We start from the raw sequence: 26,017 nt of genomic DNA, 5'->3' as shown, positions 1-26,017 counted from the left end.
AGACAGCAGACTGTTCTACTGTCAAGAACTTCTATTTTGTTTTCTTACACTTACACGAAATCCGTGTCTCTGTAACTTCTACCCACCAGGCTACTCTGGATAACAATATTCCTAAATAGACATTAAAAAACTGAAGGTAAAAGTAGGATGGTTTCCTAGCTCAATCTTGTTTCCTTCAGGCTGAACACAATTCTTTAGGCCTCTAAAATTCTTGATATACATTTAAGACTCCCACATCATCTCAGTGACCTTTCCCAATTCACCAGAATTCAGTATTTACGATCGTGCTCTCCCTCACCAAGGACACCGTCCAAGGCCTGCTGATCCTAAGACAGTGTTATATTGTGGGGCAACCATGCGGCATAATGGCTCATCTTGTGTTTGCAACAATTTTCTCACATGACTTGCTATCAAGCAACAAAGAAAGAGAGGTGTGAGAGAGCAGGTACATAAATGTAAGAATTTATTGGTGTCAGCCCATTATGTTATACTGGGTGTGAATGCCGTATTTTGATACTTTTCCTTCCCAATTTTACCTTAGCTGAATATTTTACAAATTCACGTTTCCTTATCTTCATCCAAGTTCTTGACAAAGCTATTAAATTGTAACAAAATTCTTTTGAAATAGTTGACTCTAGAGAGGACTTGAAAACTACTTTTTCTGGTAAATTAACTTTCAAATGAACATTTTGCTCTCAACTCAGTAATTTTAGGGCAATATAAAATGACATTCTACATGTAAATATCTATGCAAAACTGGTGTTCAACGGGATTTGAAAAGGCCAGAGTAGTATTAATAGTAAGCTTTAATAATTGGTCCGTTTTCTAGCTACTTCTTGGTGGGTCAACAATTAGTCATTTCCAGGAAAAAATTAAAATAAATGTTATCATAGAGGTTTATTAAAGATTTTATATTGCGATTTGGCATTTTGCGTTTGTCAAAAAGTATGTAAATTTGTATTCATTAAGGTCAATTTTATGGACTCTTTTCCTCCAAGGAAATATTTTTAATCAAACCAAATGAAGCCAATTCAACACCTAATTCTTACATATTTTATAATCATAGAACTTAGCTCTTTCATGAGGCCTTGCATATCATCCAGGCCAACCATTTTGCCTCTATTTGCACTGTTAGTTCGTAAAGACACAAAGGACTAGAACCCAGGCCTCCATTTATCCTTTTGCTGTTACTTCCCTGAGAACAGAACAGGACAGGTCACTCTCCAAACAAGAGATGTGAATTCAGATGCCTTATGTAACTCTTTCCAAACCATAATACTTTCTTACTCTTTCAGTTGCTTAGCCTCTTATCCAACCAGTAGGTTTTCCTGTCATTTTGTGTAAATCTTTACCTAAGATTTCCATAATCTAACTACACATTGAATTCACTTGATGGACTATTTAAAAATAAACATATCTCTGTTGTACTTCCTGAAATTCTGATTCCTTAGATCTGGAGTGGGGCCCTCAGGAGGTACAAGCAGGCTTGGCCATCACTGTTTTAGAATCCACTTTGAAGTCAGACAAACCTGAGTTTTAAGCACTTCTATTAGTTGTGCGGCCTTAGGTAATTTTCTTACCCTTTCTGTCTCATTTTCCTCATCTATAAAATGAAAATAATCACCCCAAAGGGTAATGGTATTAAATGAATATATATATACTAAGTGTAGTACTCAGCATATAGTAAGAAGTAAATAGAAGCTATCATCCTGGTCCCTGGCCATCCACAAATTAGGTCTAGTTACAGAATGTAAATGCTCTTATGGCATAGTTTCCTGGAAATCACTCTTTCCAAGCCTGTCTTTTCATCCTCACCTCTCGTTATAGTTGGAGCTATGGGAGCTGAGCTTTATTCCACTCAACTGTATCTAAAGAAGACAGAGAGAGCTCTAGGTAACTAGTAGGTGTGCAATAAGTATACGGTGGATGATGAATGAGTGTGCCTCTGAGAGGATCCTTCAATGCCCTCATTTTGGAAATAAAGGAAAACAGAATCAAAACCAAAAGCGATTACCCAAGAGATCTGGTTCACATCCAGGACCAGAGCACAGGACCTGCCCTTTCCTGCACACCACATCTCCCAGGATATCAACTCTACCTCCACGCCCCCAGCACCCACCCTTCTAGAGACTGGGATCAACTGTATGGAACTGAGCAACACCCAGTTTGAAGGAAACCCTCAGGGACACTCTAGCTCTCTGATAAGACTGGATAAGTCACCTAGTCCAACCTTCTTTTCGATCCACCTTGTATTAGAAGCCTGTAAATAAGCCAAATTGATGATGCCATAAGGCCAGTCAGCTATACTTTCTATTCTATGACTCAGTTCAGCTCCTGGATGCATTATCCAGACCAGCTCTTCCAAGCTTTCCCTGCGTATCTCAGTTGCCGACCCACAGCTCATCCTGTGGCCATTCCTTCGCTTTGTGATGGCTTTCCACCTCTTCCACCCACTTCCGTGCTAACTACCAGATGAACTCTTTATTATTCTTCAAGTCTCAGCCCGGGGTCATTTTCTCTCTTAGGCCTTGCTAGGGCCACATCCCCGACAGTATCCTCATTTACACCTCCAAATTTTTCCCTTTTTCAAATAGCATCTTTCTCAAAGCTTCCCTCCTGCCTTTCACCATACCTCCTCTGGAGCACTTAACCCACTATATTGTAATGGTTTACCTATTTATCATATCCTCATCTCCTCCACAAAGTTAGCAAGTGGCAGCATAGTAAGTGGACAAGCCCAAACTGCCTCTTACCCTTGGGAACCTCAAAAACGCATGGTCAATACTAAAGAAAATTATTTCAAAAAAATACTCCTTGGGGAAAATATTCCTTTAGCAGTGAAAGCCAAAGAAAGTGGTCATGAGGCAAATACAGGAGCAAGAAGAGACAACCCTGGGCTTCCCTGGTGGTGCAGTGGTTGAGAGTCTGCCTGCTGATGCAGGAGACACGGGTTCGTGCCCCGGTCCGGGAAGATCCCACATGCCGCGGAATGGCTGGGCCCGTGAGCCATGGCCGCTGAGCCTGCGCGTCCGGAGCCTGTGCTCCACAACCGGAGAGGCCACAACAGTGAGAGGCCCGCGTACCGCAAAAAAAAAAAAAGAAGAGAGAACCCCATAAAGTAGTCTATATGATTTCCAAGGCAATGGTAGGAATTTTTTAATTGTCTTTATAGTAACCAAAAGGGTTCATGGCAGAAAATCAGAACAATTTATTTTTCCTCTATCTATAAATCAAAACTGTGGTTCTAATTTAAATGTTTAGTTTGTACCATTAATATATTATGATAAGGATATGAATATAGAATAGGATGAGCATTCCATGGGGGCAAGATTGCACTTAAGAATAAAAAAACGACATTTCAACGAAGGGCTACTTCAAAAGTGGATTACCTAACTATTTTGATAAGGTTTTGTACGAAAACAATAATGAATAACATGTCATGAGCAACCAGAAAGTCGTTAATAATAATTGGAGTAATTATTTTTTAACATAATCCCAATATAGACTACCAATTCAGTGCTCTTGGGGTATGTCCAAAAGCTCAAGAATGTCCCTTCATGCCATAATAAAAAAACTGTAATTCATTCCAAATGATCCTAGCTGGTTTCCATCAACTAACTGCCCTGGAGACTTTTAACTATGATGTAATTTTTGACTCAAGTTGACCTTTCTTCCCATCTATAAACTGGTTTTTTTTTAAAAAAACAGTGTCTCTAAAAGAAGCTATCAGTTCCAAAGAAGGAAGCTGGGGGAAACATTTTTTCCATATAGCTCAAGGGACCACCAAAAGTCAAGTGTCCATCCTGACACTTTATCCAGATATCCTTATGCTTAACTCAAATCTTCCCTTTTATATGTCATCATCCTTCATTCTACCTTTTCTAGAAATGAACTTTCTTTCATTTTCAGTGGGAATGTGGTCTTTTCTTAAGACATCTATTATGAATTGGAAGGAAATGTAGCTATTACAGAGAGAGATGAAAGCAAGATGGATAGATGGTATAGTTCTGTCCTGATTTTGTCTACCGTGTCTTTCCTGTACCAAAAGCCCAGAGAGCAGAAGAGATTCACTTCTAGACTATGTGTCTGTCTGGAAAAGTTAAACTTAAACATAAATGGCAGTCAGAACTGCATATGAACACGTTCATGGGTTTCTAAAGGCAATGCTGTCTACTGAACAGTCACCAGATTAAAAGGTATGAAATTCTTACCACAGTTAACACCTGTGACCTCTACCAAGGTCACTTGTCTCCAAAACCTAGCACTGAAAAATTTAACAAAACAGTAATAAAAATGTCCTCTACTTTCCCTCATGGAATTGTTCTAAAAGGTAAAAACATATAAAGTAAAAATTATCTGACCTCTTTAGCTGACAAACATTATTAAAATGGAATTTTAAAAATTCATCTATGGCATCCCTGTGGATATTCACACCTATCCCTTTTCTCTACTCCTTTCTAAGGCCCAACAACAAGGGCCTCAAGAGTTACAGAGCATTTGATTGCACGTCATTGTTACATTTTCCTCCTCCTACAGAAATGATCCATGCACAGGGGAAAGCACTGAGGAGTGAAATGTATTTTGCAGAGATTGGTTGGCTAAAAAGCTGAGAAAGGCCTTGTTTCTCCTACATCACAGGTCCAGCATATCTGATCACAATTACCGAGTATTTAGCCACCTCTAAGCTACTCTTCATCAGAAACAATCATTCTTGTATCTTTCTTCTTCATCTTCACACCACTTTCAATTTCTCAATATTCCTCCTAAAATTTGGAAGCCAAAACAGATATACTAGTAACCTGAGCATATGGAGTAATTTTTGGAAGGAAACAATACTCATAGCAATAGTACCCATTCACTTGGTTAGAATTTTAATCAGAATATCCATAATGACATGTATTAAAACTCATATATTGAATATAGGATATTCAAAATTAAGATTTTTCTCGCACGTCTGTCAAGCATAACCTACTTTTAAACATATCTATTTTATAACTGCCGAACTCAATCCTGTTAGCTAATAACATTTTTAATTGAAACTATAAAAGTGTCTTTAAGTTCTATCTTTGTCTTTGAAATACTAGCACTGTTAGCTAACTCAGCATCTTTCAACCATAACTTCCAAGTTTGAATCAAGTTCACTGTCTTCCAGTCTTTCTTTGAAGAAAAAAAATATATATGTATAAATATAAATATAAATATAAATATATATATATATATATATATATATATATATATATATATATATATATATATACACTGTCTCCAAGAAGTTATCAATTCTAAGAGTAAGAACTCCAGATGCATTAAAATGGCCCAAATACCTAACAGAGTAGGTAAAGTAAAGATGGACTGGATGAATAGATCATTTGTTACAGACCATTTACTTAAACTTTCTGATACACACATATTTAAGTATTAGACACTTCTGACAAAGTCTTCAGTGTTTAATTGGTCAACTTACAGTGGCCATACTAGCTCATCTGCTGGTAGAACAATACATTAAATCAAATACAAGATGATATATTGGTATAAGAGAGAAGATGTAAATAAAGTTTAACCTTTTTTCCCTAAAAAACTAACATTAAATAAGACCAAAATATCACATCTTGGACTTTCATAAAAAAGGAAAATAGCAAACCAAGGGTAAATTTCTAAGATACTCACTGCAGTACAATCTGTGATACAAAGAATAGAACTAAAAAGGCCAACAGTGGAGAAATATAAAACAAATTATCATACACATTATGGGATACTATGTAGCCATTAAAAATAAGATAAATTAAACTTGTGTAATGGAAATGAAATAATAATATCTGTGACATATTTTTGAATTAATAATATACATGCATATAAATGTTTATCTACATATACATGCATAAATATAGATAGAGAAATTGACATAGATTTTATATATACAGTTGGTTATCTCTTAGAAGTGAAGTTTCTAATTCTGTGTCATCAGCATTCAATATAGAATGATACATGTCTTCACATTATTAAAAAAATTTGCCAAATAGGGCTTCCCTGGTGGCACAGTGGTTGAGAGTCTGCCTGCCGATGGAGGGAACACGGGTTCGTGCCCTGGTCCGGGAAGATCCCACATGCCACGGAGCGGCTGGGCCCGTGAGCCATGGCCGCTGAGCCTGCGTGTCCGGGGCCTATGCTCCACAACGGGAGAGGCCACAGCAGTGAGAGGCCCGCGTACCGCAAAAAAAAAAAAAATTTGCCAAACAAATGGTGAAGAAAGCAAACAGGGGCCTTGCACAGACCCATGAAGACAGTGTGCTGTGAACTGAGGTACATGTTTAAACACTCTGTACCTAACATCAGAAACATAGTTTTCTAACTCCTTTGTTTTTACAGAGAGGATTCACTGCTAGTGTCCTATAAAATTTGTTCTCTTCACGTGAACTTCAAACTTTGGTTTGCTTGATGGAAAGTTTAAAAAAGGCCAAGAAATTTGGAGCTAAAATTTGAAAACTACTGCCAATTGAAAAGCAATTAATTGTGAGCTTAAATATTTCTGAAACCATAATGAAGAAAAAATGTATACTATACTTTGCAAACTATCTTTTTAAATACTTCAGAATTTATACATTGCACAAAATTAGGCCTTAACACTTCTCTTAGTTACTGGAAACTTTTAGTCATTAGCAAACATTTACAAGGAGATTGCAATGTCAAAACATTCTTAACTTCAACAGTGTTTCCTGAAAGAAATGAGTCTAGCATTGTCATGAATTTGTCTACTATAACTTGCCATTAGAAAGAAGGGAAGTAACACAATCTGTGGTCTTCACACTGATTTCTTTTTCATCTTACTTAATCCTCTCCTCAAAAATAATAATAATAATAATAATCCTAAAAGAGAGAAACGAGGTTAAACTATGCCAAATTGCCATTTTTGTAAGTCAAAATGTTTCAATATGGAAATTTTCATGTAGTTCAATCTAATAATATAATTCTCAATTTAAAATTGAGGAAACTAGGTTTTGAAGATTTCAATAAAGATACAGTTATTGAGAGGTAAAGTCAAGATTTCAACTTAGGTCAATTTGTCCACAAAATCCATGTTCTTTTCACTACATTATACTTTTGCCATTGATACTCTGAAATTTTTACAGATATTACTTTTTATTTGAAATTTAAGCTAATAGTCGCTCTGTGCTAGGAAAAAGCAATAGCAGGCACTTGGTTTTGATAAGAATTAGAATGAATGTCACACAAGACTTTAACAAATTAAATTTCATATATATAAAATTTGTGGGTTGAACAAAGTATATTTTCTTCTTTAAGCATGACACACTCAAGCTTTAAAACCAGTACAAGTCTAAGACTAGTTTTCTTCAGGCAAACCAAAGTTAAGGAAACCTTGTAGATCCATTACGATCCAGGAAACTAAACTTTTCCAAGATTTTCATTTGACTCATTTATCACTCTCTTAAGTTTTAAAAAATGTACAAACAAGATCAAAATAACTGAACAGTTCAATGATGGGTTCTACATAGTCCAAGCTAAGGCCCTAACTCCAGAAAATTCTATTGTAGGTAACAAACGTAATACAGAGAATGCCCAACAACAAATGCCATTTCTCAGATGGGAGAAGAACTTCCTTACTGAAGCTCTACATTCTTGTGGTTTAATATGAGTCATTTTTTTTTCCAGTTGGAATCCATTAGTATAGACCACTGATGATATTTGCTTGGTTTTCCCTTTAGATATTCTGAGCTATGGAAAAAGAAAAAAAGAAAAATGTATCTTCACCTATGTTTGCATAACTCTAAGCACTTTACAAATGTGCTTTGGAGCCTGTGCTTTTCAAACCAAGAGAATTAACAAAGCTCAAAGGCTCAAAGTAACTTAACAAAAGTAACTTAGCCAAGGAAAATCAGTGAGAACTAAAAACTCTCTCATCACCCTATCTCATCAGTATTTTCAATAGACAGTTCTTATTTTCTTGCTCCACAACTGTCTCTTCTTAGGGCATCCTTGAAATCATGTTCCTATACGAGGTGGGGCGACAGGGAGTTCACTCAGGATAAAATGCTAATTGAAAGGCACATAACAGAGGGTATACTGGGGGAATGGAAGTCAACAAAGAGAACCAAAAGTATAGCCCGGGGGGGTGGGGGAGAGAAACTTGTTTAGAAGCTTATTTTGATAACACTAGCATAGGAAAAATGACTATAGTCAGAAAGGCATTTGCCATAAATCATTTCTTAAATTTATCTTGGCATTGATGTACCTATTTTTTAAAAATCTCAGGTGTATAAGATGCTTTCACTTTGTGTACATCATTCATCTCTTCTTGCCTTAAACTATGTCAGACCTCTGGGATTCCTGATATGTGTCTGGAGACTTTAACAATTTCCAAATCCATGAAAATCATCAAAGCATGCAACTTTTCCCTATAAAATCTGTGTTGGATTCATCTATCCATAGATAGGCGTCATTGTCAAATTCAACTTTCCAGCTTCTAAAAATGTAAACAAATTCTACCGATCATGGAATAACCATCTTCTTCTTTATCTACTTTTTCTTTAATCCCATTGCCAGAACTGAAAAGAAACTACATTTCACAAGACTATTTATTACATCAGCATTTACCACATCACAAAGCTGCATTAAGACATGGATACTAAGAAGTAAGGTAGGCTCACTCTGCCTTTAGGTAATTTACTCTTATACTAAAGTCTCACTCTTAGTTCATGCCTTGGCAATTATTAATTACAACATGTCACAGCCCTTTAAGATCCCACTTCAATAATCAATACTGGAGTAAAGCATATTAGATGTTAAGGGCCACTTGTTGCTTTTCTGTCATGAAAATGAAATCTCATTTCTTTGTCCAAACTGTCCTTTACGACTCCCAAAGGAGCTCTGTTAGAGTACCAATGGCTGGAGCCTTAAAAGCTGGCAGGAATGAATAGGAGACAGAAACAATATGTAATAATAACCATTACGTTTTACATCTGTGATGCTTTCAATTCTTCAAAGTAGTTGCCTGTTAAGTCATACCTAATCCTCAGTACAACACTCTGAGATAAGTGGGATCATTTCATCCTGTTTTAATGGGAGTACAGAACAGTTAAGTGAATTGCTGTATATGAATATGAAGGATGAGAGAAAAGGGAAGGAAAGAGGAAAGCTGGCATTTTGGGAACTCATTACATCATAGGCTTTGTGCAAGGTACTTTAATCCATGAGCAAATTATTTATAATTTCTGTGCTTTAGCTGCCTCTTTTGTAATAGAACCTACCTTGTAGACTAGTCAGGACTCTGACACTGAATGTATAAAGAATTTATCATGTCTGGCCCATGAGAACATTTCAGTGAATGTTGGCTGTAGATATTATTGAGGTTACTTCTTTTTTTTTTTTTTTTTTCTTTCTTAGCGGTACGCGGGCCTTTCACTGTTGTGGCCTCTCCCGTTGCGGAGCACAGGCTCCGGACGCGCAGGCTCAGCGGCCATGGCTCACAGGCCCAGCCGCTCCGCGGCATATGGGATCTGCCCGGACCGGGGCACGAACCCGTGTCCCCTGCATCGGCAGGCAGACTCTCAACCACTGCGCCACCAGGGAAGCCCGAGGTTACTTCTTTTAATTGTCTTTAAGGTTCACAGTAATCTTGTGAACTAGGCATTATTACCCTGTTTATCTGCTGAAGACTCCAAAATTCAATGAAGATTAATACAAGCTTTTCTGAATAAAATGCGTTCTACCTCAAGATAAAATTCCACTCAGCAATCATAACCAAGTTGCTACAAATTTTGTGCCAATTACAAATAGCAACTGACAGGCTTCCTTTGTCCACAAGGATTGGGGGTCAGCCAGAGGCCAATCAAAGGAAAGGAAAAGTCTCTGTCTTAATGCCATCTGCCATTTGCTCAGCAAATTCCTTCCATCTTTATATTTCTCTGAATTCCTTTTAATATTTTCATTGATAAGCATAAATAATTTCTATTACTATTTACTATTAATAGTATTAATACCATTAATGCTAACTAATATTACTTAATATTTATAGTAATGCTATCTTTTGCTAAGCACATATGCACCAAGTGCTAAACATTTCACTTGCATTTTCTCAGGGAATCTTCACAACTAACCTAAGAGGAAGATGACTTAAGCTTAGTCTCAGAGAAGTAATTTGCCAAAATCATAAAGGGAGATAAATGCCTGAGCCAGGGTTCAAACTCATATCCATATAGCTCCAAAGCTTATGATATTGTCAATAGGGATTAAGGATGATTGATTTTCCTCCATAGAATTACCTAGGCATTTTTAAAGTCAATTTTATGATAAACACAATGCTTAGCATGATGAACTAGAAACACTGACTAGAGTTTGAAGAACTATTGTCCACATTCAACTTTGCACTGAGTCCATAAAGAAGGCATTTCCCAATACTAAATCTGTCTATCGAATGAGATAAATGAACTAGAACAATACCTAAGGTGCCTATAACATTCTGCAGTTCTACAAGCTTCATTCCCTCAGGCTGGGTGATCCCTAGGAAAAAGCATACAGCCTCCAGGATTATGAGGAAATAAATTTCTGTTGTTAAAGCCACCCAGTCTGTGGTCCTTTGTTATGGAAGCCTGAGCAAATTAATGCAGTAGGAATCAGTTAGGATGAGGTATATAAGTCTGCTTCAGGTTTAAGAATAATCTATACACTATATTCTTATCTTTACTTATTAATACAAAAACACACAAACATACATACAAACAGTCTTACCCAGAGCCACCGTGGTGGGATGCATAAGAACCTTGGATAAGAGTAGAAAATTCCAGGCTCTAACCCTCTGTGTCTCAGAACCTCCCTGGAGGAGCAGCGTGATTGAGGGTGTGGTCTTAGTATGAGACAAATGTGGGCTCAAATTGGGCTTCTCCAGTTGTTAGTTATGTGACCTGGGGGAAGTTACCTAACCACTCAGAATCTGTTTCTCAGTTCTGTAAAGTGATCATTCTTATCCTCCAGGGTTATTATAAGGATTAAATTAAATATGTAAGGATTAAATGAGATTATAAAAGAGCAAAGAAATGACTGTGTCTGGTACATAATATGTGATTTACAAATGGTTATAGTTGTTATTAGGTTGAATCACATCAATGGCTGATATTGGATTTTTTTTTTTTTTTTTTTTTTTTTGCGGTACGCGGGCCTCTCCCGTTGCGGAGCACAGGCTCCAGAAGCGCAGGCTCAGCGGCCACGGCTCACGGGCCCAGCCACTCCGCGGCATGTGGGTTCTTCCCGGACCAGGGCACAAACCCGTGTTCCCTGCATCGGCAGGCGGACTCTCAACCACTGCACCACCAGGGAACCCTTGCACCACCAGGGAATCCCTTGGATTATTTTTCTTCTATCAAAATGACAATTACATATGGTTCAGCCTACGGTAATACTAATGTTGCCTAGAGGCAGAAGAGCCCAATGGTTAAGAGTACAAGTTCTAGAATCAGGACGTTTGGGCTAGAGATCTGGCTCTGTCACTCACTAGCAAGTTACAGAGCTTCTTTAATTCAATTTCTTAGCTGGAAAATTAAGAATTAAAAATATCTACTCCATAGGATGGGTGAAAAGATTAAATTAATCCAAGCAAAGCTCTTAGAGTAATACCTGGTACTTAGTCCTCAATGAATGCAATCTGCTATTGATACTATTAATAAGGAAATGAAGGAAGTAGATTTGAAAATCTAAGAAATTAATGCCAAGTTCCAATTCTATGCTATTTTGGATGGTATTGATAAAAGAGAATTATACACTGGGTATTTAGGTGAATATAACAAAGAGGTTAATCATTGTGCTAAAATTCTGCCAAACATCATGGAATCAGAAAAAATTTAAATAAAAATAAATCTCATAATCCTTAACAATTTGTCAAAAACAACTGTAATACTGGAAATATATGTTATCTTGGGTGTAAATCAATAATTTTTCATAACTTCTTGAATTGCTCAACATCTTTAAATATCATTTCACATAAGATGAAAAACTAGTGGTCTACAGAGTATGGCGTTTAATGTGCCTTGCATATATCTATAGAGTTGTTCATTATAACAGGCTGAATATTGGACTGAGAGGAGCAATGAACCAGGATAGTGACCAAGCCACTAATCGAGTGAGTAATAATGAGCAAATCACTTCAACCTCATTTTTCTATTTGGGAAAATGAGGAAGAAATCTAAGTAAAGATTACAAAGCTCTCTTTCAAGTGTAAAATTATATGAGTCTCTATTGTAAATGGATTAAGTACATAATGGTTGCATCATGTAATGTAACTCATTTCACCTGTCAATAAACAAGAAGTAAATTGTTTTCAATAGCAGAATGTTAAGAATAAACACAAATAAACAAACGAAACCAACTTATTTAAAAGCATCCTCTGAATTGAAACCACAATATTCTGTGCAATAGAAGGAAAGAGTTAATGATCAAGCCTTTTCTGAAAATGACAGGAGGCATACAGGAGGCATATATTCCTTCTCAGCAAAATTAAAGCTGCCTAGGCCAGCTGTAAAATCAACAGTGACTTAAAATCCTAGGTCTGTTTGTCCAGATACTCCAATCTCCACCCTTAAGAAACTCACATGACATCAGACTTCTGTCTCTGAAAAATGTTAATTATGATACAAGTCTTAGGACTCTTGAGAGGGTAAATTGTTAATGTTTCTAAATCACGTGAAGCATAATGATTGACCAAAGAAAGATCATCATTGCAAGATTAGAAAAAAACCTCAATGCTCACAACTTTCTGCTTCACAACTTCTTACTGAGATACCAATCAACATAGGTATCGCAATAAGAGTTTAAAAACAAGAAAGAAAAGCTCCTCATGACCATGTAGCAGATCTAAAATAATAATTGTGAGATAAAGCAAAAAAAAAAAAATTAAATTCTCATCATGGCACCGTGAGAAATATTTCCCCAAATATTTCCCCAAATATTAGCTTTGGGGAAAAATATATAAAACAAAGACTAATTGAATCTGGTACCATAAAATGCATTCTCTTTGCAAATTAAAATGTTTATATCAATTAAATTATATCCTTTAATTGTTCCAATGTCAGAAATAGAACGCGGAAATAGGTGAACATGAATATGAAGGCTTCTATACTATAGATAGTATCCTGAGTTAAATTGCCCCAACATTTCAAAAAATTTAGGAAACTGAATTTCTCAGAGTCTGTCACAACACATTAGTATTTGCTATTAAAGTACTAAATACATTTTCCATTCTTTGAAAATAAATAAATCAACACAGATTTCAACTTAAGTAATCAATGGAGTCCTTTGTTTAAAACATCCTTATGGGAAGGTGAGGAAAGTTATTGTTTGGTTTGTTTGTTTGGGTGTTTGTTTTGGTTTTCCTCAAAACACTTTTTTTTCCCTCTTAGCTAATTTTAAGATTCCAATATTCACAGCATGTCATAATTAAACATCTCCTAGGAAGTGCACAGTCTGATTAGCACATTAACTCAGGCATAAACCAGCCGTGACCATGTTGCCTCCAGGCCTGGGTCAGCCTAGTCTGGGAAAAAACAATTCTGATGAAAACTCCTACTAAGACATATTAAATCTCAACATTATTTTATCTTCCATCATTTAAGATCTTCTTTTCCCTTAACACTTAATTTTGGTCTGAGAACAGTCACCAAGGCTACTAGTAATAAAAATGGATACTCCAGTTCTGAATTTTACCTTCATTCTCAAAGGCTCCCACCCCAGAAAGCTAGGAAGATTAGGGAGAAGTCAGAGATATTTTTATAGTTATATGCCAATAACTAGAGTGCACAACTTCCTACCCAATATTAAATCCTGTTCAGGAGAGAGGGAACAAGAGGACTACCCATATGCTGATGTCTTTTTATTGGGCTGATGGGTGACTAGTTGCTTGCCTTAAAGCAAAATGATAAATGCATTTGGCCATGAAGGTAGGAAAATCTCCCCCCACCACAGCCAACACATATACTGTCCAAAATGGTACCCACTAACCACACATGGCTATTGAGCATGTGAAATGTGTCTAGGGCCACAAAAGAGCTGAATTTTTAGGTTCATTGATTTCATTAATTTAATTTTTTTTTGAAGATTTTTTTCATATGGACGATTTTTAAAGTCTTTATTGAATTTGTTACAATATTGCTTCTGTTTTATGCTTTGGTGTTTTGGCTGCCAGGCATGTGGTATCTTAGCTCCCTGACCAGGGATTGAACCCGAACCCCCTGTATTGGAAGATGAAGTCTTAATCACTGGACTGCCAGGTAAGTCCCTTAATTCAAATTTAAAAGCTGATATTCATTTGTGTTATAGGAAAATCTTTAAATATGTTTGGAACAACTTGGGTATGTGAATACACGTTTTCATCTGTAAAATTTTATGAAATTTAAACACAGGTCAAGTATTTCTGATGAAAATTTAGTGACTGAATTGTGATGTACATAAGTGTAAAATACACACTATTTCAAGAACAGGCAAAAATAATGTAAACTATCTCAGTAATAGTTTTAAAAAATACTAACCACATGTTGAATGCTTCAATCTATTACAGTACTTTGGATATATTATTTTAAATAAAATATATTGTTAAAGTTAAATGCCACTGGCTTCTTACTTTTTTGAATTACTACTGGAAATTTTTAAATTACATATGACTCACATTATATATCTATTGGGCAGCACTGATAAAGAGTAATACTAACCAGTAACAGAAATATCTCAGATGGGCCAGTGAAGTGGTTCAGAAAATCTGTGTAGTATGAGGGAAAAGCAAAAGGCCAGAGAGCACTGCATTCAAATCCTAGCTTTGACACTGACCACCCAAAGGAACCTGATCAAATCATTCATTCAGATTCCTCAGCCTATACTTCCCCAGGTGCAAATGGGAAGAATAGTTTCCTAGCTCAAACACAGCATTTGTAAAGTGACTAGTATATCATCAGTATAAATAAACAGTTGAATAAATCATCTTTCAATAGAAAGCAGAGATTTCAGACCACTACAAAGAATTTACTGCTTCTGAATGTCTATGTCTTCCTGCAAATGAGCTATATCCTGTGGACCCTTTATTCCTATAAGACTAGTACAACTTTATTATTACCTTACATTTTACAGATGCATAACAGCAACCTTAGACTAAAGGCTATTATCAAAATGTTCAACAAATGGAAGTACTGTTTCCATTTGTGTTTTAAAGTGGTAGCAATCAAATTCATTTCCAGAAATACCATCATAATTTTTATGAACTTAAAATTTACCTAAAAGGGACTTATAATATCAGAGTACCTATGTCCTTTGCAGGATTCCTACAGTTCTATCATGGTGGGACCATGTTCTTGTGAGTGCTTGGTAGGCTCTAAAAAACTGCTCTAAGGCATTAAGTTCATAATATATAGTTATTAAACATGTAAAACATGGGAGCCTGCAATATTTATTTTAAAATTAATTATATCTCATCATTATACTGTATTTCTTTGCAATTTGAAAAATGCCCGCAAATTCTTATACTATGCAACAATGCCACAATCATCAAAAGATTAGAAAAGATAAGCCAAGGACAAATAAAATTAAATACTCCTTCATTAAACAATAGTCAAACTATAGATAGAGTTCCTTTTTCAGTAAAAGTACAGATGATATCTATTCCAAATGGTGTAGATAAATTAATGACTAGAAAATTCAGATAGGTGATTACTGAAAAGTGAGACTTTTTAAGTCATCTTTCTTCCTCCGCCATGATGCCAAGAAGAAAAGCTATTCCTTTCCACTATGACTCTTCATAAAATGTTGACTCCTGACTTGATGGGTTAAGGGTCAACCCACTATGATCATTCTTATGTTTCCATGAAAACTAATTTACAACGACCTTTCTCTCCTTCAGTCTGCCTCTTGCATTTTTTACTCATAGTCTTCCATTGAGTCCTTTTATCATTTTTGTCTTCATTCAACTGATTAATATTTATTGAGCCCCTACTATGTGCCAGCTATTCTGTAGCCCTCACCATTGAACCTCACTAGCCTGTCATATTATTCAAACAAAACCACTGAAGTGGGTTGAGGTAGAGAGAGGTGAAACATGTATTTTTTTAATTAGTTGGGTTATATATGTGTGTGTGTGTGTATTCTTCATATCTGACTTGTCACCAAAATAAATTTGAAGCTGTTACACAGCATCCAAACTCATAAAAAATTAACTTGTTGGTTTCCAACATAATTAATTTTTCAATAAGTTATCATTTTAGCTTATACAATGTCATAGAGCTGAAATCCAAAGTTCAATTATGACATTCCAAGTTGTCTAGGCTTAGATTTTATATTATTACAACTACGTCCTGATCAAGATTTACCATTTTTTAAAGGCAAATTTTACCGTCGTAACGCTCAAGAGTTTTCTCCAAGTTGTTCATAAGTTATATAATAGTTCAGATATAGCTCCCACTGAAAAACCTCATGTTTGCTAATTTATACCTAAGGGGGAATGTTTAGGAAACAAAGTAACATGATAGGCCAGTAAACCTTCCTGTGTTCCTTAGAGAAAATTTTTTAACTTGTTTATTTAATTAGTTGTTGGAGTTTCCATTAGATTGTAAGCAACCTGAGGGCAAAGGGGAGGTGTTACTCTCTATGTGCCCATTTGAAAAGTAAAGGTTTCATGACAGTTTTCTGGATGGCTGGATGTCAGGGTGGTTGGACAAAAGAAAGAAATGTTCAGATTTAAGAATCTGCAATAAAATGAGTTTAATCTTTGAGATTATGTTTATCAATCCATCAGTTGAAAATACAGATGTTCGGTGATTATGATGTGTCAATGTAGGTCATCAAATTGTAACAAATGTATCACTCTGGTGTGGAAGGTTGATAATGGGAGACGTTATGCATGTGTGGGGATAGGAGAACATATGGGAAATCTCTGTGCCTTCCCCTCAATTTTACTGTGAACTTTAAACAGCTCTCAAAAAAATTCTTTAAAAAAACAGTTGTTAAACTTTAAAAATATCAACTGTGCGAACAACAGATATTGAAGATAGTACCTTACTGTATAAAATGAAATATACATCAATTAATTCAGCCTCAATTTATTGCAATCTTAATATGTGCCAAGCACTACTATAGGAGCTGAGGTTTAAAGATAAATGAGATCTATAACTGTAAAGCAGGAAACGGAAGGCTGGCTCCACTAAATTCATCTGAACTAGTCAGAATTTTAAATAGTCATTAAACCATGAAAAAAAAATGCATCTCCTATTTAGAATGTATTTTCTTCCCCAGTGAAAAGGAATGACAAAATCTGCTTTTTCAGATACCCTAAGATTTTTCAATATGTTTTATATTTTTTGCTTTTGCTTAGAAAAAGCTGTCTCCTTGTATTGTACAAAGTAAGATGTGCTCAGTGCCACTGCCTTTTGTTCAGGAGACAAGTAGGAAGGGGAAGGAGAGGAAGAATAAGAACAGAAACATCATGGAATGGAGAAAAGAAAAATATCGACCTGAGATAAATCAGAGCAAAGTTTTGCACTATATCGTTCTCCTATTAGACCAGAGCACTGGAACCACAAGCAGCAGTTAACCTAGGGCAAGCCGCTGAGAAATGCCCAGAAGTGAATAACCGCCTTAGACACATACTTTGTGAGAACTGACAGTAAAAGGAAACAGTGCAGAAATTCTCTGTAAGTTGATGGGCGGGCTGAAGTCTTGATTTAGTAAAAACTAAAATCCTGTCATGGGTTGGTCCTCCAAGTGAAGGAGACCTCAGGGCTCTTTGCAGCTGGCAAGGAGTAGCACTTTTCTCAGATACTACTAGCCCAACAGTTCACTTTAGAAGATACTATCTTTGGCTCTTAAAAGAGTCAGTCGTTTTAACTTGGACCAGTATAAATGATAAATCATGAAAACTTGACCACTTTAGACAGTAACAAATGTTTCTGAAATGAACAACCCTCCTGGTGTTTCTTTAATGAATGTAAACACTGACCAAGCTTTGTAGCGTCCTCTGCCCACATTAAAGCCATTCCACAGGTCAACCAAGTCCCACTTACCCCCAACATCTGGTGGAGGTAGTGATACTCTGGCCCTTGGTTATACAGCAGGAAGGTTTTCCAGAAAAGCAGGACATTCAGGGACAGCCAGATAAGCTAAATCATAGGAAGGGTGAGAGAAAAAAATTAAAAATAAACATTACCTGATGAATGGACACCTCAAGTACATTCATTGGACACAGTACTTTCAATGGAACCTCAATTAGTCATTGCAACAAAGTATTATTGGAAGAGAACTTGGGAAATTTATTCTCCTCCGGGCTTTCATTTCTTTCACTCAAAATAATTACTGAGAACCTACTCATGTTTCAAGCCCAGGGAAATAAGAATGAGCAGAAACAGAAATGTACCTGCCTTTGGGGAGTTCACATTTTATGAGAGAAATAGACATTAATCAAATAAACTCATGAAAACATATATAAATACAGGCTATCAGGCTGTGCAATGGCCCAGGGGTAGGGGTTGATGGGGGAGGCTGGTGAGCTCAAAGGGCTGAGAAAAGGGTTTCAATCTCCTCTCTAACAAATTAAATGGAAGTTATGATGCTCTCCAAAGCCTTTCCTGTTCTGATGTTTTTTATGACTCTAAAACTCATATTATTTAACATGGATTGCAATAGTTACGGCTTAAGATTTTTATGTTATGTTTAGAAAGTGAAGTGAGATTAGGAAAGAAGTCCAATCTTATTTCCTTAGCATTTCAAAGCTGTTTGAGGGTGCAACCAGAAACATGCAAGCAGGTGTTAAGATAATTTTTTTTGGCCTCCTGGGACACTTCTATTTAAAACTTTAAGAACAATAAAATAACGCAAACATCCAGGAACTATTCTGTTAATGGCTGCATTCAGGAAATGCCACACAATAAAAAGACAAATAATATAAATAATAGACAAGCCCGTCCTTTGAGAATGTGTACTGTCTTAGCAGCACATTGGTAAATTCCTACACACCTCAGATTATTGGGGGGAGTTGCCAACCATGACTCCATTTGGGGTCTAAAGCTTTACAGCTCAGAAGGCAGGGAAATTCTAGTTCAACGATGGCTCCATGGTGTAGAGGAGGAGCGTGGGTATTGGCTTCTGGGAATCTACTACTTAATGCCTCTGAGACCTTGGGCAAATTTGTTACTGTCCATGTGCTTCAAATTCCTCGTGTATAAAATTAGGATGAAGGCAAGAATGGGCCTACCTATCTTACAGAATAGATCTGAGGATAAAATAATGAAAAATAATCAGAAAGGGGAGAGAGAGAGGGGAGAGGAAAGGTAATGAGTTTCTGTAGAAGCTGAAGGTAATCAGTATTTCTTACAGTTATTTTTGTGTTAAAAGGAAATTTTCTTTAATGAGCACAGCAATGGTATTTTTGTTTTTCATTTAAAACATTGTCCTTGCAGTAAAATTTGTATAGTCTGTGTTGGTTTCCATTTAGTTTTTGCTTTTTGAAAGTTTATTTGTCTATGATATTCAGAAGTTTGGAAAAGGGTTCTATGTAGGGCAATTCCGAACCAAAGTTCATTATCATTCAATTTAATTCAACAAACTTTTATTGAGCCTCTTCAGTCTGGCATTCTTAAATTGCCTTCACATTAGCAAGCCTTATTTTCCAACAAAGTATCTGATCCTTGAGGGTTTCAGCTTCTTCAGTATTTCTCAGGGAATTGACCCAGCTGTGTGAGTGCACGGTAGACATTCCTAAAGGCCTTAAATGGTCTTTCCCACACTCACTTTCTAAACATATCATAAAAATCTTAAGCCATAACTATTGCAATCCATGTTAAATAATATGAGTTTTAAAGTCATAAAAAACATCAGAATAGGAAAGGCTTTGGAGAGCATTCTCAATTGACCAGCAAGCTGAAAACCACTCAGAGGAAAACCTATCTGACCTCACTCAGCCCCTGCACACCTGAGATTAAGCATCTGGGATGCAAACAGGTCTCCTAAAGATAGCAGTTATCCGCTTGCAGGACAAAATGAGACTAAGAAATGAGCGACATCACCACGTCCCGGGCGTTGCATGTTGTTAAACTTCAAAAATATCAATTGTATGAACAATAGATAATGAAAAATAGGACTTTGCTGTATAAAATAAGACCAACAGAAGCAATCTGGAAAAAGAGCAAAAGGCGGGGGGGGGGGGGGATGTTTAAATGGTTAAGGAAAAAGCTGTATTCACTAACAGCGATCTCTTCTCCCTTCCTCCACATCCGCTCTCCCATCAAAAGTGTAGGAAATTTGCCCAGCACTTGGAGGAAGGGAGGAAGCGGATGGTTATTATCTCCAGGTATTCCCGGCAGAAAGTTTTTGTTAGTTGAGAATGTTTGCGTTAGAGGCAAAACTTCCAGCTCCCCACCCGCGCTCGCTCAGAGAATGAATCAAAATCGCTGTCCCAGAGACAAAACGCCGGGAGAGCCTCGCCCGCCATCCTACCAGGCAGAGGTGTTTAACCCCTTCGTTGGCCAGCCAGCTCCTCCAGGACACAGCCATGCCGCCGGCCCCGCCGCGCCGCGCTCTCCGCCCGCCAGCCCGACAAGCAGCGGCGGCCGCCGGGGCAGCGGTTACAGTGGTGCGTGCGGCCTGCGGGGGGGGCAGGGTGGGGACGGAGGGTCAAAGACTGAATGGAAGCCCGGCGCCGCGCCAGGCCGGGCGGGGTATGCGCCCCGGTACCGGGTCTCCCGAGCGCCGCGGACTCGGCCCTCGCGGGGTCTGCGCTGCGCCCTCCGGCCGCCAGGACCCCCTGCGCCGAGCGCGCGCTCCCCGGCTGCGCGAGTCCGCCCCGCCGAGCCGGCCCCTTTGTCTGGGGGCGAGCCTGTTGCTGTGGCTGCCGCAGTGCAGGATGTCCTGGGCTAGGATCTAGGAGGCGTCCCCCAGCAGCCTCAGCCCGGCCTGCGCCGCTCCGAAAGACCCACCAAGATGTGGAGACTGGTACTCAGACATAGAGTGGACACCCTCGCTGCCCCCTTGGACACACACACACACACCTAGTCCTTTTGGACTGGTCGTTCCCCCCACCCACAAAGGTTCCTCTCTGAGAGCCTTGGTAAGGAAATTTGAGCCGGAAATTGTCTTTTGTGTACTAGCGTCCCCCTTCTCCCGCCCATCCTCAGCAACTCATCCCACCCCCAAGCAAACGCCCCCGTCACAACCCTTACCTAAAGCCTCCCTCTACCTACCTCTTCCCACCCCCAATGCCTAACACCGATACAATGCTTTTAAGAAACTTCTGAATAAAGAGTCCTGCGGAGAATTGGACAGTGGTCATGATTGCACAACTTTGTGAATGTACTATAAATCACTAAATTGTACACTTTAAACGTGAATTTTATGGTATGTGAATTACATCTCATAAACCCATTATTTTAGGAAAAAATAAAGAGTCCAGGGGACTTAATGGTTAAAACTGACGTAATTCTCAGGGGCTCTAGGGAAGCTCAGATTCACTCTATTTAGAAATGTGTGTTTTACTACCTAGTATCAGAGTCTGTTAAGTAATAAGAATCCTCTCAAACTTGTACCAGAGGCCCGGTGAAGGGTGATTAAAGCGTGGAATGTTCACAGGCTACCTAGCCTACACTGCAACACATCAGTATTAGGGAAAAAACAAAAAATCATGTATGTGAAAGAATGTCCAACGCAAAGTAAGTGTTGGATAAATGTTTGTTAAATCAGGAACTTTCTCAACTCTAGCAACTAATAAGTGGCAGAAAAAGTAAACCACTAGTAGCCTAATCTCATGGCTTTCAAGCTCTCTTTTATTTTAGTGAAATACATTTTACAACACGTGCTATGATATATAATTATATTAAATTATAATATATAATGTATAATTTCATAAAAATCATACTTCCTTTACTACATGCAGTGTACTTACCTCAATTTCGTGAACTGATTAATGACTGCAACCCCCAGTTCAAAACACGAATAAATCAGTATCAAATCCCAGTTAGAATTCACAAAGTGCTCTAATAGTCCTGCCATCTCTTTGACATACGACTTTCCTGTTTCATGCATGATCTAAACCTGAAAACTGCCTCAGATCTTTCTGGGGCTAGGGAGTGTATTATTTATGAATAACACCCTGTTCTTATTGACCATGTGATACCTGAGGACAAGAAAAAGAGCACAGGGTGTACCCAGGGGTGTCACCACTGGAGGCAGGTCAAATTCTGAGACACCCTGGTGTTCCTCAAATTCCCCCCTAAGAAACCATCCTCCAGTCACAATTTCAATCGATGGGAGGTGGGGAGATTCTGGCACAATGGTCTGGTTCTTCTCATGAGTTGAGAGGAGGGAAGCAACTGAAGAACAGTAGAATAAAAGACAATTTTTTTTTAAGTTTAACTACTTCCAAAAAAAAAAAGACAAAAATAATGGATCCAGCTCTTACTATGTACTTACTGTATCAGTCACTGTCCTGGGTACTTCATGTACAGAATCTCACTTCATTCTCATAACAGCTCTACATGTGGATGTCAGTGCCCTTACTCCAGAGTTGAGGAAACCGAAGCTAAAAGAGATTAAGAAACTTGCCTGAGCAGGTGGGGAGAATGGGCAGACGTTGGTTTAAAGGTACTAACTTCCAATTATAAGTTTGGGGAGATCTAATACACAGCATGGTGACTATAGTTAACCATATTGTCTTATATACTTGAAAGTAGCTTAGTGAATAAATCTTAAATGTTCTCTACACACACACACACACACACACACACACACACACAAATGGTAGCTATGTAGCTATGTGAGGTGATAGAGGTGTTAGCTAAAGCTCGGATGATAATTATTTCCCCACATATAAATGGATCAAATCAACATGACGTACACTTTAAACTTAGACAATGTTGCATGTCAATTTTATCTCAACAAAGCTGGAAAAACATTATGTTAACTGGAAGAATGCAAACATCGCAATAAAGATGAAAAACAATAAATTAAAAGAGAAGAGAAATCTGTCTGAGATGACAAAACAGGCTTTTGCTTATAGTTCAAAAAAACCCATAATCAGATCCTTTTCTGAACTCTTTTGTACCATGATAGAATGCTATACAAACATTGATTATTATATTTATCACTATTATTTTATAGGAGCTCTGTAAAAGGGGACTAGGTCCTAACTGTTTATGTTGCCTTACAAGGATACAGTACTGCAAGCTATCCCCAGGGGACAGAGCTATTGCCATGTTGTGCAGGAACTCTCATTAATGAGGTTCTTTTCAATATAATTTTCTCTAGGTCCTACTGTTTAGTGCAAGTAGATACTGTCTTTCCCAAGATAAGGAACGCTGTCCTTGAAAGTAATGAAGAGAGAATCCTGTAACTGTATCAGTATTCCAAACATCATAGCAACAACAACAACAAGAATAAAAATCACACTTTTACCAGGAAAAAACTTCACAGGAAAAAATCAAACGACAAATACCTTTGCTCTTGGCCAAAATAATGTTAAAATAGTAGTGATCATCCTACATTGATTACAAACTCTGTTTGGAAGTTTGAGATGTTCTTGGTCTATTATTTATTACTTACTAAATACAGAAGCTTTGTTTTTTGGTAGACAGTATCCCTCAAAATATGAAATCCATGGGGAAAAATTGATAAAAGTTTCCCCCTTTGGTCTGCTTCATTAGTTGGCTTCTTTATGTATCAGCTCAGAGGCGCACCTTTGCCATGAAGCTTTCCCTGGCCCACCTCACCTCTATGCTCACACAGACTCATCCTGTAGTCTGCATTCTTCAATGTGTTTATAATACTCCAAACACATGATCATTACTCCATTTTCCACATATTATTTTAGTTGTATGCATGTGAGTGTGTGTGTCTAATTCCCCTCATCAACTGACCTCTTCAAGGACAGGGATCTTATCTTATTTAATTTTTATTCCAGGACTTTGGAAAAAGATTGTTACATAGTAGGAACTTCAGAATGCTTGATATATGAATGAATAACAGTTAAGTATATTATCCTTCTTTTTGTGCCTCTCTCAAACTCCAGTTTCTCAAATGTAACTTTCCAATAATGTAAGAAAAGTTTCTGCTTAGCTCGATAATTAACTACCAGAAAAGAACCAACGGGGCAGGAACTCTTGCTATGGGTGTCACCTATACCACACTAGTCACAGGATATGCAGCTGGGACAAGTGAGTACCTATATTAGCTTCCTGGGGTTGGGGTAACTGTCACAAATTCAGTGGATTTGAACAACAGAAATGTATCTTCTCACAGTTCTGGAGGTCAGAAATCCCAAATCAGGCGATTGGGTCAAAATCAAGGTGTTGACAGGGCCCCAAACCCTTCAGAGAGTCTTGGGGAGAATCTGTTCCTTGCCTCTTCCCAATTCTGCTGGATGCTGGCGTACCCTGATTTATGGCTGCATCCCTCCGCTCTCTGCCTCAGTGATCACGTGGCCTCGCCTCTTCCATTGTGTGTATGTCAAATTACCCTCTGCCTCTCTCTTATAAGGACTCCTGTGATCGTATTTAGGGATCAACAGATAGTCTAAGATAATCACCCTATGTCAAGGGCCTTAACTTAATTATACCTGCAAAACTCTTTTTGCCTTATATAAGAAGTAATATTTACAGGTTCATGGAATTAAGATGTGATATATCTGGGTGGTCATTATTCAGACTACTCTAGTACCTAAAGTTACTTAATTGATGTTAATTTTCTTTCCCTGATTTCCCAGCCTGAGAGAAGGATTTTTGAGGAAATTCACCTTAAGACATAAAAGTTGGAACTTTTACTAAGTTTTTCTGTCAAGAAGTCAAAAATTATAGACCAGGAATCATGCCAGAGAGAACTCAGCAAGCTTTCTTAACCTTTGTGACTTAGACTGAGTTTAGTATTTTGGTTATTCCATATCTGATTATCAGGAGTTATTAGTATTAAACTCAAAAATGGAAAAGAGCCTGTGTGTTTTTCTTACAAACAGAAAAGAAGAAAGTAGGAAAACTCTGTCCCAGTATGCAACATAACTGGTAAAGTGGGCAAAAGAATCCTAAAGTTGTGAATAGCTGACGGCCATATTAAAGAGAAAAGGAAGCTACACTTTATCCCTGGGACCCTTGGCAAGGAAGAAGGGCCCCCAGGGAACCAGCAAGAAATGGCCCAAAGGCTTAACATTCACAAGCCTGGGGACAAGTTCCAGACAGTGACTCATTGTCATTTCTACACAAAAACAAGTGTAGACCATCTTCTGATTCAGGCCTTTAGGAATGTCTACCGTGCACTCACACAGCTGGGTCAATTCCCTGAGAAATACTGAAGAAGCTGAAACCCTCAAGGATCAGATACTTTGTTGGAAAATAAGGCTTGCTAATGTGAAGGCAATTTAAGAATGCCAGACTGAAGAGGCTCAATAAAAGTTTGTTGAATAAAATTGAATGATAATGAACTTTGGTTCGGAATTGCCCTACATAGAACCCTTTTCCAAACTTCTGAATATCATAGACAAATAAACTTTCAAAAAGCAAAAACTAAATGGAAACCAACACAGACTGTGCAAATTTTACTGCTAGTAAGGACAATGTTTTAAATGAAAAACAAACAAATAAACAAAAATACCATTGCTGTGCTCATTAAAGAAAATTTCCTTTTAACACAAAAATAACTGTAAGAAATACTGATTACCTTCAGCTTCTACAGAAACTCATTACCTTTCCTCTCCCCTCTCTCTCTCCCCTCTCTGATTATTTTTCATTATTTTATCCTCAGATCTATTCTGTAAGATAGGTAGGCCCATTCTTGCCTTCATCCTAATTTTATACACGAGGAATTTGAAGCACATGGACAGTAACAAATTTGCCCAAGGTCTCAGAGGCATTAAGTAGTAGATTCCCAGAAGCCAATACCCACGCTCCTCCTCTACACCATGGAGCCATCGTTGAACTAGAATTTCCCTGCCTTCTGAGCTGTAAAACTTTAGACCCCAAATGGAGCCATGGTTGGCAACTCCAGCTAAGCAGAAACTTTTCTTACA

General features: G+C 37.7%; 1 protein-coding gene across 2 annotated transcripts in view; it reads right to left on the bottom strand.

Annotated features, from left to right (window-relative positions):
* NOX4 (NADPH oxidase 4) overlaps positions 1-20,535 on the bottom strand; it is a 147,634-nt gene extending 127,099 nt beyond the window's left edge. For both annotated transcript variants that reach the window (XM_060017237.1, XM_060017239.1), the window contains exons 1-2: positions 20,470-20,535; positions 18,042-18,137 (exon numbers count right to left, since the gene is read on the bottom strand). In XM_060017237.1, the coding sequence (XP_059873220.1) occupies positions 18,042-18,137; positions 20,470-20,526 (153 nt within the window). In that variant the 5' untranslated portion in view covers positions 20,527-20,535. The remainder of the gene's footprint in view (positions 1-18,041; positions 18,138-20,469) is intronic.
* Positions 20,536-26,017: the final 5,482 nt, after the last annotated feature.

This window comes from Delphinus delphis, chromosome 8, assembly GCF_949987515.2.
Source record: "Delphinus delphis chromosome 8, mDelDel1.2, whole genome shotgun sequence".
In the NCBI taxonomy this organism is placed as follows: domain Eukaryota; kingdom Metazoa; phylum Chordata; class Mammalia; order Artiodactyla; family Delphinidae; genus Delphinus; species Delphinus delphis.
The sequence above is the reverse complement of the archived record's forward strand: the minus strand, read 5'-3'. Positions and strand labels throughout refer to the sequence as shown.